This window comes from Gastrolobium bilobum, unplaced genomic scaffold (assembly GCF_033153095.1).
Source record: "Gastrolobium bilobum isolate Gb01-03AN ecotype WA unplaced genomic scaffold, APGP_CSIRO_Gbil_v1 utg9213, whole genome shotgun sequence".
Lineage (NCBI taxonomy): Eukaryota > Viridiplantae > Streptophyta > Magnoliopsida > Fabales > Fabaceae > Gastrolobium > Gastrolobium bilobum.
Window position 1 is genome coordinate 398408 of NW_026898495.1, and position 16393 is coordinate 414800.

The 16393-nt window shown below is 33.8% G+C and overlaps 1 protein-coding gene across 2 annotated transcripts; it reads left to right on the forward strand.

Moving 5' to 3' along the window:
- Positions 1-8252: 8252 nt before the first annotated feature.
- LOC133316841 (beta-galactosidase 1) lies at positions 8253-14877 on the forward strand. 2 transcript variants are annotated; one of them, XM_061518626.1, is made up of 19 exons: positions 8253-8449; positions 8584-8679; positions 8802-8914; positions 9006-9072; positions 9209-9301; positions 9442-9585; positions 10034-10122; positions 10251-10356; positions 10444-10531; positions 11083-11201; positions 11294-11458; positions 11790-11968; positions 12082-12191; positions 12572-12681; positions 12789-12899; positions 12997-13107; positions 13590-13795; positions 13881-14219; positions 14393-14877. In XM_061518626.1, the coding sequence occupies exons 1-19, from the start codon at positions 8279-8281 to the stop codon at positions 14514-14516; spliced, it is 2541 nt and encodes an 846-aa protein (XP_061374610.1). In that variant the 5' UTR covers positions 8253-8278; the 3' UTR covers positions 14517-14877. The 2 variants fall into 2 exon arrangements, with proteins under 2 accessions (XP_061374610.1, XP_061374609.1); XM_061518625.1 differs by having other exon boundaries at positions 13881-14217; positions 14406-14877.
- Positions 14878-16393: the final 1516 nt, after the last annotated feature.

The following is a 16393-nucleotide window of genomic DNA, read 5'->3' on the forward strand; positions in this document are numbered from 1 at the left end:
ATGTTGCGTTCTTATGCACATTTATTTACGCCAATCCTAGAGAAGAGGTGAGACGTAGCCTTTGTCAGGATCTTCGTCGGATTGTTGATTCTATGAATGAGCCCTGGCTTATCACCGGTGATTTTAATGAAATCGCTTCCCCTTTTGAGAAACGTGGAGGTGCCCCGGTAGATTTATATAAATGTAACAGATTTGCTTCCTTGCTTACGGATCTGAAGATGATTGATTTGAATAGTTCCGGTTCGAGATTTACTTGGCGTGGTCCTCGTTTCCTGAATATGGATAGAGTTTTCAAACGGTTAGATCGTGCTTGCAGTAACGATTTATGGAGGGTTACATTTGAGGAGGGTCATGTTAGAGCCCTTCCTAGGTTAAACAGTGACTATAACCCCCTTCTTATATCCTTGTCTTCTTCAAAAGATGAGTGGAAGGATCGTCCTTTCCGTTTCCATTCCTTTTGGCAGGACCAAATATCCTGTTCAATCAATTTTTAAAGGACAATTGGCACGTGCATGGGAACATTGCTGATTGTTTGAAGGTTCTTACCCTTTGCATTAAGGAGTGGAATGAGAAGGTGTTTGGGAATATTAAGCATAGGAAGAATAAGTTGATGAGAAGACTTGAAGGTATTCAAAGAGCCATTTCTGAGCACAATAAAGATTATCTGGAGAAAGTGGAGTGCAAGATCAAAGCTGAACTTGAGGAGGTCCTTGATCAAGAGGAGTTATTATGGTATGAAAAATCTCGAACTCAGTGGATTAATCAAGGTGACAGAAACACGAGATACTATCATACAAAGACTATTATCAGAAGGAAAAGAGGTAGAATCGTGGAACTCAAGGATGATAATGGAAGTTGGATTCGTGAAGAGGAAGGCCTGGTTAAGATGATCCGCGATTTTTATATTAATCTTTTCAAAGATGAAAGCTGTCATCGTGAGTGGATCAATACTAGATGGCCTATTGTTCCTGAGGAAGTCATGGATAAATTAAGGGTGAGTGTTACTAAGAAGGAAGTTAAAAAAGCTTTTTTCACAATGAAAGGCTCAAAAGCCCCAGGGGAGGATGGGTACATAGCTGCTTTTTATCAAAAGAACTGGAATCTGGTAGGTGATCAAGTCTGGAATTCTTTCCTAGCTTATTTGGAAAACCCGCAAACCATTGTTGATATTAATGGTACGATTATTACCCCTATCCCAAAGGTTAACAAGCCTACATTGGTTTCTCAATTCAGGCCAATTTCCTTGTGCAATGTGATTAACAAAGGCATGAGTAAAGTTATAGTGGGTAGATTGAAGGAAGTAATGGAAGCTTTGGTTTCTGATAACCAAACCAGCTTTGTCCCAAACAGAAACTTGCAGAATAACATTATTGCAGCTAAAGAGATTGTCCATTCGATGACAAAGTTTAAAGGTAAGATGGGTACTATGGCCATTAAAATTGATTTAGAGAAAGCCTATGATAAGCTGAATTGGTCGTTTATTCGTAAGGTTATCTCTGAAATACAGCTTCCGTCTTGGATGGTTGAATTCATTATGGCGTCTATCACAACTAACAGTTTCAAAGTGCTTGTGAATGGGGGCTTGTCTGAAACTATTATTCCTGAACGTAGAATTCGACAGGGTGATCCATTATCCCCATACATCTTTGTCTTATGTGTTGAAAAGTTATCTCATCTTATTGCTCAAAGGGTTAGCAGTGGTGTGTGGAAACCGATCAGAGTGTGTAGAGGTGGTCCAGCAGTCTCCCATCTCATGTTTGCAGATGATATTGTCCTTTTCTCTGAAGCTTCGGTGCAGCAAATGCAGGTAATAATGGAGTGTTTAGATCTTTTTTGTAGAATGTCTGGTCAAAGTATAAGTGTTCATAAGTCTACCATTTATTTCTCTTCCAATACATCTGATGCAACTGCAAATGCAATTTATGCGCTCTCTGGGTTCAAAAGAGTCAGTAGCATTGGTAAATATCTAGGCTCTTTTATCAGGCAAGGGCGAAATTTGAAATCAAATTATGCTGATCTAATGGATCGGGTTCGTAAGAAACTTGATGGATGGAAGCATCAAAGTTTATCTTTTGCGGGGAGAGTCACTTTGGCTAAATCAGCGATTGGTGCTATTTCCTCTTTTCATATGCAGAATGGTCTTCTTCCCACTTCTGTGTGTGATGAGATTGAACAGCTTCAACGGAACTTCATTTGGGGTATTAATAAAGCTCATTTAGTGGCTTGGGACACAATGTATAAGCCGAAGGAAATGGGAGGTCTTGGTATTATCAGATTGCGTACTCAAAATGAGGCTTATATTCATAAGTTGGCTTGGAAAATCTTAACTGACAAGGAGGAACTTTGGGTTAAGATTTTGAGAGCCAAGTATGGCAGAGGTAAAGATTTGAGGCGTGAGATAAGCTCTAAGCCTTATGATTCTAAACTTTGGCGGGACCTTTCTAAATGTTGGAACAGTTTTTTGGCCGGTCTTCGATGGGAGGTGGGTGATGGAGAGACTATTAAATTCTGGGCGGATAATTGGTTGAATCTGGATGATAATCTTTGTAATTTAGCTCCTAATCACATTCCTGATCTGGAATTGCATAGAACCATTGCTGAGATCTTTCAGCATGATACCTGGGATGTTCGATATTTGAAGCAATTCTTAAATGATGAGCTAATCTCTAAAGTGTTTTGCGTTCCTGTTGCTTTGGAAGATAATACTGAGGATAAGTTAGTCTGGTGTCAGAATCATGTGTCCTCTTCCTTAGTTAAGGTTGCCTACTTGAACTTGATGAATTTTCAACATGCTCAAAGGAATGTTCCCTGGAAGAAGATTTGGGACTGGAAGGGTCCAGAAAGAATCAAGACTATGATGTGGCTGGCTTTTCTTAATAAGCTTCCCGTTAGGAGTCGTACATGCAAATGGAATGAGGGTCCTAATTTTTGCATTAACTGTCCAAACAGTGAAGAAACTCTTATTCATGTCCTTAGAGATTGTTCTCAAGCCAAAAGATTGTGGATAGATTGGTTTGGTAGAAGGGTCCCCAACAATTTCTTCACATTAGACCTACAGCCTTGGCTCATCAAAAATGTGAGTAAGGGTTGGAATTATCAAATTCATGTTGATTGGAGAGATGTTTTCTATACTACTTGCTGGAATCTTTGGAATTGGCGTAATCATCAGATTCATGATGATAGTTTCCGAAGGCCAAGCAATGATAAGCGTGTCATTTCTGATTTTATTGCGCATTTAATTGAAGCTAGAGGTAAGAATAGAAGCATTCTTGGCAGGTTCCCTAATGCCCATCAGCCTACTAAATGGTGTCGTCCTGAACCTGGTCGGTTGAAGATTAACACAGATGGTGCTTCTTCCTTATCTAGGCAGCATGCTAGCTGTGGAGGCCTTGCTAGAGATCACAATGGTGCTTTTCTGGGTGGTTTCTCTTTCAGATTAGGTTTCTGTAATCCTCTTGATGCAGAACTCTGGGGTATCCTCAAAGGCTTAGAGCTGGCCTGGGGTACTGGTGCTAGGAGAGTGGAGTTGGAATGTGACTCAGAAATTGCTCTTAACACTATCCAAGAAGGGAGCAATAATCACAGAAACTCTCAGGTTGTTTCCCGTATTCACAAATGGCTTGCTGAAGATTGGGATGTTCGTTGGGTCCACACTTTTCGAGAAAATAACAGATGTGCTCACTGGTTTGCTTCTAGGCATTTTGAGGATGATAATAATCTTATTGTTTATCATTCTCCTCCTTCTCCTTTGTTAGAGCTCCTTCTTCAGGATGCTTCTGTAGATCTTTTAAGTTCTCGCGTCGTGTAATTTTTGTTTTGTTTGGAGCTTTTGCCCCTCTTTAAAAAAAAAAAAAAAAAAAAAAACCTATGATGAATTATTGGGCACTAAACGAAACAATTCCTTGCAAGATATGTATCCTTAGATCTCGTCACTTCAATGAGTTGTTTGTATGTACTTTACTCACCTCTTGTAGGTACTCCATATAATATTCGATTCCTTTTATCCTATTTTTCCTTTATAATATTTTCAACAATTTACATTTTTTATTTGTTTTTGTGGGGTAATTGATCAAATAGTTCCACAGCATCCGGATGTTTCATGTTGATCTGTATGGGAAGTTTCCCACACAAATTAAAAATACTTCAATAATTGCCAAGAATCAAGGTTTCTTGGATTTAGTCTGTAAAGTTTATGTATTCCTTTAGAAGAAGCAAATCTTATCCATTTTCATATGGCACCTTTTTTTTTATTATGAACAACAATAACATTATATTCTTAACATTTAGATTTTTTTTTTTTGAGTAATTTACACTCCCCTGCCTTCTATTTTGAGAGGCTTAAATTATGTTGCTCTCCTCACTACTTTACAAAATTACACTCTCCTTTTTTATAAATAAAATTGTTACACTTTAGTTCATTTTAATATAAATGAATCACTCAAGACTCAAGTGATATTGAAGAAGTATAAAATTTGATTTTTAGGAATATTTCCCCCCTTTTTATGACTTTTAGTGTCTCCAGCTAATTTTGAACACCTTGTCATTAATTTTAAGACTTTTGAATATGAAATGAAGACCTAAAACCATCATTTCATTTTCTAAAATTCAAAGATTATAGTCACTAATGATGTTGAAAGTGACATAGAGAGAAAAACTGTCTTTTATAAAAATTACATTAAAATAAATTAAAATGTAACATATATTATCTTTCTGAGAGAAAAATTTACTTTTTCAAAAATAAAAAAACGTGACATTATAATTTTAACATTTTCGAATGTAATTTACTTTTTTGTTTTCTAAAATGTGGGAGGATCCACCTACCACCAAAAAAGTTTATAACTTTTACAACTAATTTAATAACCGTTGATTTTCGTCAATCTAACGGTTATAAATTAATAACATTTATTGTGTCACATTTATTAATTCTCAACAAATTATAACCGTTAGATTGACGAAAATCAACGGTGATTAAATTAGTTGTAAGAGTTGTGAACTTTTTTGGTGGTAAGTGGATCCGTTCCCTCCTAAAATATCCTCACACTTTCTTGGTATAAATTGTAAGACCAATATTTATTTAGAGTATTAAGACTCGTTCTTTTCATAAATACTTTATACCAACATTCCTTAACCATTAAGCACAAGCCAACAACTATCACTTCTTGTGTGTCTTTGAAAAGTAAGTAATGGAAACCCACTCAAATATTGATGGAAGGTGAGACGTCAAAGACGCCTTATAATTTATGTCTAAATCTAAACATATGCATCAAATATGATATGCATGGCTTTAATTAACGTTAGGATTTTATTTGATACTTTGATTTTTAGTTAGTTGTTGACGAACATGAAAAAAAGAAGGGAAGTGAGGTTGCCACTTGCCAAGTTGGTGTTAGCAATCATGCATATGTAACCTTCTGGGTTTCTTTGCTTTGTAATTGGACTTGGAAGTTGTAACGGAAATCCATTCAGATAATGCTTTTACCTCACAAAGCATCTCAGTTGTTGTTTTCCTTTCTCTCTTTCTCTTTATCCTTCCGCAAAGTAAACCCATCAATCCCTTTTTGATTTCTGAAAATGAAAGGTTTCTTATAGGACTAAGGTTACCTTTGATAGAATATACTGATGTTTCTGGAAGTTTTAAGCAATAAGGATTTGAAAAATGATGTCATATACTTGAGATATAAAAAATTAAAAATTATTTTGCCAACAAAATGGACATAGTTGACTAAGAATTTGTTCCATATCCCATAAGGACATGAATTCAAATCTCATTATTCGATGTGAGGACTTTGTTAGTACGTGATATGTAATTTCTTCTGAAAATCTTCAAAGAGGTTGAATGGTTTTTCCTGATTCTAGTAAAAAATCGGTGTCTAACTTCACTTAAACTTTTTTATTTCAAAATAATAATAATAATAATAATTTTTAAAATTATTACTACTTATAATATGATTTATTTATTGCAATAATTAAGGATTTGTATAAATAATATATTCAGACAATTTGCAAACATGTTATAAAAGAATTTTATTATTATTATCGTGTATTCATTTGGGTTTAATGGTAAAATAAATTAAGTATGGCAGTTGAACTTAATATCGTGAAGAGTTATGAACGCCAACAATAAAAAAAGTGAAAACTTTAGATAAGAAATTAATATGTTTACTAACTCCCAACCAAATCTTGGGTGCAAATATGATATCACATAAATGTCCAATTCTGCCGTCATTGGCTTTAAAATACCGTAAGCAGTGAAATAAATGAGAAACCTATAAAAACTGTTTTAGCTTTAGCTTTAGCTTTGTTTAGATTAATTTATTTTAATAATTTTCAAAATAATGTTAACCGCAAATATTCTTTTATTCAATGAACTTTCATACTTTTCTTTTTTGGTGATTTGCTTCTTATGTGAATGAAACCAGCGAGTCAAAAAAATATTGAATAACTAACATATAGGTTTTTCATTTTCGTTGTGTCTTCAGTTTCAGCCACGCGCGTGGAAATAAAATTGCAATTTTATAAAGGGCAAGCCGACAACATCGGAATTGGGTGAAAAATCTTTTTGTCGTTTCTCGTTTTGTTTAAGAAATCACGAAAAACGCGTTTTCAGAAATCCGCCAATTTCCTATTTTTTTTAAGGAAAAATTATTTTTCTTTTAAAGTATAACTATTTAAATTAAATTAATTATTTCTTATTTAATATTTAAATTAAAAAAATTAATTTTCTTTCATCATAATTTTTATTGTCTAACTATTTTTTTAATTATAAATATTTTTTTTTTTGAGGTTACAAGAAATTGAACACAACACCCTACACTACACACACTCCTAACACACACACCCCACACCACTAGGCTAACCCTAGTGGTAATTATAAATATTATAAATTGACTAAAATAACACTTCTATATTATTTAAAATGATTAATAGTAACGTTTTTTTTATACCAGTTAAGTTAACTGAAATCCTTAATAAATTTTTTTGACATTAATAATAAATGATGACAGTAAATCTGTTTTTTTAATTCATATAATAAAAAAATATTTGTAATTTTAAATAACATAAAGTTATGTTATATTAACAGAGAAATATACGTAAAATAATATTTTTTATTTAAAAATTAAATTAAAAAAAACCATCCATCTTCTCTCTAATGATTTTCATTTTTTTTGTGTATCTCTCTTTTAAAATGGCATAATTTATATCATTTAAAATGACAAATATCAAACTCTTCATATAATTATAAACATTTAGTCGTAAATTATAATAAACGAGAATAAATTTAAAATAATCTAAAAATTTTCAAATAAAATTTTTAAAAAATGAGAAAAAAATAAAAAATGTTTTAATCAGTTAATAGGATAATCATTTATTAATAAATTATAAATACAAATAAATTTTAATTACACGATGAACGAAATATATGTGACTAAACTCAACAATTAAAAAAAATTAGTTTACCAAAAAAAAGAGAGTTTTTTTTTAGAATTTCTCTATTAATTCATTAATTATCCAATTAATCTGATTGGAGAGAAGGATACAAAAGCTTTCAACACATGTACATACCCAAAATTGAAACTTGATTGAATAATAATTTCTTTTATTAAATAATAGGGAATATTACTCTTATTTTATATAAGATATCTTCTCTCATGTTCTTTCACTTCGATTTTCATATCCCACCTTTTTCTTTTTTTCTTGTAATGATGGGACCTACCTATTTTTTCTCTATAACATAAGATAATTATCTTATGTTAAATGAGACTAATAAAACTCTGAAATAATATAGATAAAACAAAAAATAAAAAAGGCAAAAAAAAGTTAGATATGGATTTCTTTGTATGGAGCAAGGACAATGCGTGGGTCCCAAAGTCCCATGAAAATGGGACCCATTCTCTTTCCAAGACCATTCACTGCTCACTCCTCAGCGTTTATAAAAACAGCTGCAAAGCACCTTCATTTTGCAATAAGAACGAACCTTCATTCACATAAAGTAATCTCCAAAAAGAAGAAAAGAAGAAAAAAAACACTCTGTTTCATTCCAAGCTCTCATTTTTTATGTTTCCTTCTTTTTACACTGTTTTTCAATCCATCCATTCTGCAAAAAGAAAAAGATAACAAGGGAAAGGAAGAGTGTTGAGACACACAAAACAAAAGTGGGAGACAACCATAGCCCTCTCCTTGCATTTCTCTCTCTATACTTTGAAGCATAGAATAAAGTGTGCAAGGTCCACTTCTATACCAAGCTAAGGGAACAGAAGCTTTATTATTCATTGCTATAATGAGCTTCAAGCTCATAATGTGTAATGTGTTGCTGTTGGTGGTGTTTGCTTGTTCACTGATTGGTCATGCTGCAGCCTCTGTGTCCTATGACAGTAAGGCTATCACCATCAATGGACAAAGAAGGATACTACTTTCTGGATCCATTCATTACCCCAGAAGTACCCCTGAGGTATTTCCATGAAATGTGCTTCAGGGTTGTTTCCATTTGGCCTTTTTTGTCAAATGGGTACCTTAAAGTTTCTTCCTTTTTTTAAAAATGTTGTTTGCTTTCCTAAATTGTTGTTTCATTGGTTGTTGTTTCAGATGTGGCCAGATCTTATCCAAAAGGCCAAGGAAGGAGGTTTGGATGTGATTCAGACTTATGTTTTCTGGAATGGGCACGAACCTTCACCTGGCAAAGTAATGAACAATGCTTGCTAGTTTTGTTTTCAGTGTTTGAACAATGCATTTTTTTTTTTTTTTTTTTTTTTAGTTTAGTAGCGAGAAATAATGAATGTTCTTCTTTTTCTTGTTTAATGTAGTATTATTTTGAGGGGAACTATGATCTAGTGAAGTTCATAAAGCTGGTACAGCAAGCAGGCCTCCATGTTCACCTGAGAATTGGTCCTTATGTCTGTGCTGAGTGGAACTTTGGGTAATGAACGAGTTAAATTTCCTCTAAACGCAATCTTTGTTCTTTTCGGAACTTGAAATTTCTTAACAGCTTTACCTGATTCATTTTTCAGCGGTTTCCCAGTTTGGCTCAAGTACATTCCAGGTATCAACTTCAGAACAGACAATGGACCATTTAAGGTAAGATAACAGTCCTTTTTATACCTTTAAGAATCCCTAAGAAAAATCTCTCATATTTTTCATGTTTCTTTGATGTTATTACTTTACCTTCTATTAACTTTTGATTTTTGATTTTTTTAATGTTGCCGTAATGAAGTTTCAAATGCAAAAATTTACAACGAAGATAGTCAATATGATGAAAGCAGAAAGGTTATACGAGTCTCAGGGTGGTCCAATAATTCTATCTCAGGTAGATTAATCCAGTAACTTGCTTTATATTTTCTAGTAATTTTTTTTTTTTTTTGAAGAGTTATAACCCTGTTACTTATTGAGTAAAAATGGAGATATATACTGAAAGTATTGCCTTATTTCACCATTGTTTTTACTCAGATTGAAAATGAATATGGACCTATGGAGTATGAAATTGGTGCTCCTGGTAAGGCCTACACTCAGTGGGCAGCACATATGGCTGTAGGACTTGGTACTGGGGTTCCATGGGTCATGTGCAAACAAGATGATGCTCCTGATCCTGTTGTAAGTTCAGCTGATTTTGACCTTTTTAAGAAAAATCTTTTTACCTTTTGTAGACATGTTCTTTAATATTGATAGCTTTGTCCTTTGTGTTGGTGTCGGATACTATACGGCAAGTTATGTTCATATTTCTAATGGAAGAAATGAATAATTACTCCTTGTTTTGCATGGTTGAGATCTGCCTTGGTTCAGTCCTTTCAATACTATTCTCATTATCATGTCTAGCTATTGAGCATCATAACTGTAGTGAACTTACCCTGATTACTTGTGGGGAAAGTTCTAAAATCTGACTGTCTTGTCAGTTTCTGTTATAAGTGATGGAGAGAGAAATTGTTTTATATAGTCAAGAAGTATTGTATTTGCATGTAAATTCAACTTTTGCAGATTATGTTGTGTTGACTTTCAGTTAGGCTCATATTCCAGCTTCTAATTCCAATATAAAATTTTGCAGATTAACACTTGCAACGGCTTCTATTGTGATTATTTCTCTCCAAATAAGGCTTACAAACCAAAGATGTGGACAGAAGCTTGGACTGGCTGGTATAATAAATATGTAGCTTGTATTTGGTGCCTTGTTAATTCTTAGGTTTCCCTAGGAATGAGAAATATACAAGCTAAGAGTATTTCCTGAATGTTCATTGCTTGCGTTTGTTTTGTGAACTTAATAGGTTTACTGAGTTTGGAGGTCCAGTTCCTCATAGACCTGCTGAGGACATGGCATTTTCAGTTGCAAGGTTTATACAGAAAGGGGGATCATTTGTCAACTATTACATGGTAACTTCAGTGTTTGTTGATTTCAATGTGTGGATCCTTCCTTTCTTCATTCAACCAACTAAATCCCCTTTGTTTTGTTCATTCCAGTATCATGGGGGAACGAATTTTGGTCGAACTGCTGGTGGTCCATTCATTGCTACCAGCTACGATTATGATGCACCTATTGATGAATATGGTATGCACAAAGGATTCCAATACCGATGGTCCATATCTACTGATATTTTGATAATTTTTTTGTTTTTAAATTTGACATATCTATGGAGTAAAGCTCAAGTTTATTATAAGTTTTGTGCAACCTTACCGACTGCTGTGAAACATAGCACAGTTGAACATTGCTTCTGATACTTTTACATTAACCAAAAATCCTAGTCAATATTGCATCACTTTGTTATATTTCAGTGAATAACTATTATTGTCTGCAAATTCTATTATGATATTATTTCTTGCCCGACATTTGTTGTGTGGCAATGAAAAATTCATATATGCAGTACTGATGATCTAAAGATGACTGCTGCCAATCACTACTTGAGTTTGCCTGTTTCTATAACTCAGATTGTAAATATGACAAATCTGTGTATCCCGTGTCTTGCCTTGACTATGCTTCATTCATTTTCATATTATATGTAAAGAACTGAAAATTGTTCATATATATTTATATGCATGAATGAAATAAACTTCTTTTTTTAATTTCATAGATGATTAATATTATTTTATTCCTCTATACAGGGCTTCTCAGGCAGCCAAAGTGGGGTCATCTGAAGGATTTGCACAGAGCAATAAAACTTTGTGAACCTGCTTTGGTATCTGGAGATCCTACTGTAACACGGCTTGGAAACTATCAAGAGGTATAACTTAATTCAGTTATCAGAGAATTAACAATCCTATCTTAAATTCTTTGTAAGCAAACTAAATTTTAACATTCACCACTAATATGCAGGCTCATGTCTTCAAATCAAAATCTGGAGCTTGTGCTGCATTCCTTGCAAACTATAATCCACAATCTTATGCAACAGTGGCATTTGGAAATCTTCATTACAACTTGCCTCCTTGGTCTATAAGCATTCTTCCTGACTGCAAGCACACTGTTTATAACACTGCAAGGGTGAGAAAAAAATGAAACAAACCTTTATTTCAGATGACTTTACAATGGAGATTTTGTTACTGTTAAGCTTGATGAAGTACATGCAATTGATTTTGATTGAATAATTTTCTGTAATTGTTAATTTTACGCAGTTGTAGTTTTCTGAGTTATATGTTTCATGAAAGTAGACATATACAAAAGAGAAGGAATTATTTTTGTTTTGCGGTCTTATTTAAATTTACATGCTCTTATTTGGCTAAAGTTTCATTTACAGTGAAGAGAACAGTGTTCTTTTCAATAATTTTCCAGTGGCTGATTTTAGCAATAATGATAATTCCGAATCCCTGTACAGGTTGGTTCCCAGAGAGCACAGATGAAGATGACTCGTATTCCAATTCATGGAGGACTCTCTTGGGAAGCATTTAATGAAGAGACAACCTCTACTGATGATAGTTCCTTCACTGTGACTGGCCTGTTGGAGCAGATAAATACAACCAGAGATTTATCTGACTACTTGTGGTACTCTACAGAGTGAGTGACATATAACTCTGTAGAGAATCCTTGGTTATAACATTATTGATAAATTTTATTATTTATTTTGGTTTCTTCATGTTGAATACTTACCTTGCTCCTTTTCTTCACAGTGTTGTCATCAATCCCAATGAAGGATTCTTGAGGAATGGAAAGAATCCTGTTCTTACAGTATTATCTGCTGGGCATGCTATGCATGTTTTTATCAATAGTCAGCTGTCAGGTTAGTAGCATACCACTGGTTTCCACAATTTCAGTAACACTAGTTATTTCAACAACTAAGAACAATTTGCTACTGGAATCACTACAAATATTCAATTTCTACGATTGTATTTTTCTTGGTAACATTTAAAATCTATGTATGATTTTGTGAACTCAATGAATTAGACAATTGCATGTACTGAATATATCAAGACATGATAGAGTAGTTTATTCAATACTTGGTGTGGAACACCATAGATCATGTTGCCATTCTTTCTTAACCTTTCTTGTTATATTTAAAACAGTCCAAGCACACTATTTTATTTTGATGCTAATAATTATCCAATAGCTTCAGATTCATCTTTGATACATTGAGCCTATTGGTTATCTTCTTTTGGTCAGGAACTGTATATGGAAGCCAAGAATTCCCCAAACTAACCTTTAGTGAGAGTGTGAAGCTCAGAGCTGGTGTTAACAAAATCTCCCTTCTAAGTGTTGCAGTTGGGCTCCCGGTTTGTCTGATGCACCCCTGCACTTCCAAACCAATCTTATTTTAACATGAACTGTGGCTTAGGAACATGATTATATTACTCACTTGCTGCCTGTTATTGACATGCAGAATGTTGGTCCACATTTTGAAACATGGAATGCTGGTGTTCTTGGCCCAATTACATTATATGGTCTCGATGAGGGGAGAAGGGACTTAACTTGGCAGAAGTGGTCATACAAGGTTCTTCTTCAAACATTCACTGCTTTCTCTTTCTCATTTTCATTCTCATCATTGCTTCAGTTTACTTGAGATTCATTTGAATGCATGTTTCATTTAGGTTGGTCTTAAAGGTGAAGCCTTGAGTCTTCATTCTCTTAGTGGAAGTTCCACTGTTGAGTGGCTTCAGGGGTATTTAGTTTCCAGATGGCAGCCATTGACATGGTACAAAGTGAGTATCATAATATCACTGTAACATTCAAAACTTACAGAAACATATGTTTAGGCTTTGTTTTAAATTTGTTTATGCTTACCTATTCTTATTTTGCTACTCTTTAATTATTATTCTTATAAATAATACTATCACTAGAACTGGAGAGATTTTCATTGTGGAGAAAAAAAAAACACACTTATTTCTTTTTATTCCTCAACCCTTCATAACACCAACCTGCCCTTTTATGAATTACATCTAAGCATCTTCCACTAAACAGATTTTCTTCTTTCCATTGAATCTGGTGTTAGCCAGAGACTTCCTAAATGTAATTTTGGTTTTTGACAAAAATGAACTAGGAGAAATTAGTTAATGAGAATATACTGAAAAATGGTTACCATATACAAATAAGTTGATATATAACAGCCAAGAAAAGAGACCCTTTTGGCCTGCAATTGTTGTAAGGCTGAACTTGAAGTAACAACTTTGTTATATTATTACAGACTACCTTTGATGCCCCAGCTGGAAGTGCACCATTGGCTTTAGACATGGGCAGCATGGGCAAAGGTCAAGTGTGGATAAATGGGCAGAGTCTGGGCCGCTACTGGCCTGCTTATAAAGCATCTGGTTCTTGTGATTACTGTGACTATGCTGGAAGTTATAATGAGAAGAAATGCACAAGCAACTGCGGCGAGGCTTCTCAACGATGGTGAGAAATATCTAGCTTGCTCTGTAGTTTTGTTTAATGCTGGTGAGAAACTCTTGACAAACTAATAACTGGTTGATAATTTCAGGTATCATGTTCCTCATTCATGGTTGAAGCCAACTGGAAACTTATTGGTTTTGTTTGAGGAATTGGGTGGAGATCCCAATGGGATCTTTTTGGTTAGAAGGGATATAGATAGTGCATGTGCTGATATTTATGAATGGCAGCCAAATCTTGTAAGTTATCAGATGCAAGCTTCTGGCAAAGTCAGCAAACCTGTGAGACCAAAAGCACATTTGTCATGTGGTCCTGGACAAAAGATCTCATCAATCAAATTTGCTAGCTTTGGCACCCCAGTAGGGTCTTGTGGAAACTACCATGAAGGAAGCTGTCATGCCCACAAGTCATATGATGCTTTTGAAAGGGTATTACTTCTTGTTCTATGTTTGATGGGATGGTTTATTTAGCCAAATACATTTTTGACACCTGAGAAACATCATTTCTCCTCCAGTGATATAGCTTTAAGTTAAACTCTACAGGTCAAATGATCCATTTAAGTATATATGGCCCCTTTTACTCAGTTCATTATTCAATAATTACTTTATTGTTGCAGAATTGTGTTGGGCAGAACTGGTGTGCAGTGACAGTCTCACCTGAAATTTTTGGAGGAGATCCATGTCCAAAAGTCATGAAGAAACTCTCAGTGGAGGCCATTTGCACCTGATCATTTTCAAACTCAGAAAATAAATGGAATAAAAGGCTCCAGATTGAACTTTTCTGCTATTCAATATAGGCTTTTTGGGTGAACTAAGTTTTACACTTCTATATCATCACAAGCATTGGTTTGGCTTTACCAAGGTGAAGTTGCAGAAGAACACAACACACCATCTGGTTGAAAGCCTGTAAAGATTGTTGGGATGATTGTGGATATGTGTATATATATATATTGGTGTTCAGCTTGTTATACAGAGGTGAAGGATGAAAATTTGCTTGATGCACATTGAGATGACACCAATGGAGTCCATGTGCAAATTTGTGGGGAAGTCTCTTGCTTCCTATAGTGTTGTAATTTTCCATTGTAGCTGCATGGAGAGAGCAATTTAGTTACTTTCTTATAATCAACTTTTCAGTGTAATAAGATCAGGCATAATAAGCTCAGTTATGTTTTGCTTTTAACTCCTCTCTTTCTTGTTTCTTCATTTTATGCCATTGGTTTTCTACATAATCCTACTCTTGAGTTCTTAAATTAGACCATTGTTTTATGGGGAATACTTTTCTCCTTTAACAGTAGAGAAGAGTGGTCTCCTATTGAGACAAAAAAGTGGGACCAGCAATTTAAAAAAAAGTAAAAACAAAAACAAAAGCTTGACACGAAAGTCGATGTATGTGTAGGAATAAAATCTTGTCTCATGTGAAAGGAGAAAAGCATTTCCCTTGTTTTATATAAGGGCTTTATATTTCCCACTCAACCGAAGTGGGACCATTATGAGAGAGAAAAAAAACAAACCAAAAAAGTAGAAGTATGTGAATTGATGGGTGAGTAGGAATTTGTCCTCCTCTTATGCAACATGAGAACTTCATTACCCTTTATATAATGGGAAACAACCCTTATCCTTTTTTTCTCTGATGGAAGAACAAGATAATTTGATTCATGGCATGGTAACAACCAAAGAATAGAGTTTAAGCCAAAATCCATTTTATTATTATTTGCTGATATTGGTCTAAATTGAAATCTGTGTACCTTGGATTAATCATCCAGCTTAATTCAATGGTTAATCAAGTTTTCAATAATATTGGCAATAGGAAAGTAACTCCATTTTGTCATTTTATGGAGCGATTCTGTTTTCTCTATCGTATGCCCATACATAAATATATCATGAATTACTTACTAAATATTCTCTGCCATGAATGGACGATTTAAATTTAAGTAGAACTTAAAAAGTGTAATTCTAAAGAAGAAATATACGAGAAAAGTTTTTATAATTATAAAATATGTACGTATATAATTAATTTAGGATGAAATAAAAAAGATAAAATATCGTAAGAGAGAGAACGTAAAAAAAATAACAAATATGCATCAAAACACGTCATTTCATTAAAAATGACATAAAATTATTTTCTTTTAAATGACAAATATTTTTCCTATAAATATGAGAAAAATGTTTCTGTAAATGCTGCACAAATTTTTATCTGCCAAACAATTTACTTCCAGGAGTATATAGGCAATTTTTTTTTTAAAATAAACTCTATAACATGGGACCCAATTTTTTTTATTTTTTATGGAAGCTACTACTTTTTTTTTGTGAGAGTAGTAAATAAACTTTTCTGCAACCAACCGCAAAAAACTTAAACCCAATAAATATAGAGAAAAACTAATATTATGTAACATGATATAAAATTTTTTACCCACTCACACATTGGTTTTCGCACTAGCATTTTTTATTTTTATTATATGTATGGGACTCACATTCATCTTTGTTTGAGTAGGAAAAATTGATTAGGTTATGTTACATGATAGTAACTTTACCCATAAATATAATAGGAGTAACTCACGTACCTAGTGATACCAGATACCATATCACAGTGACACCTTAGCAGTTT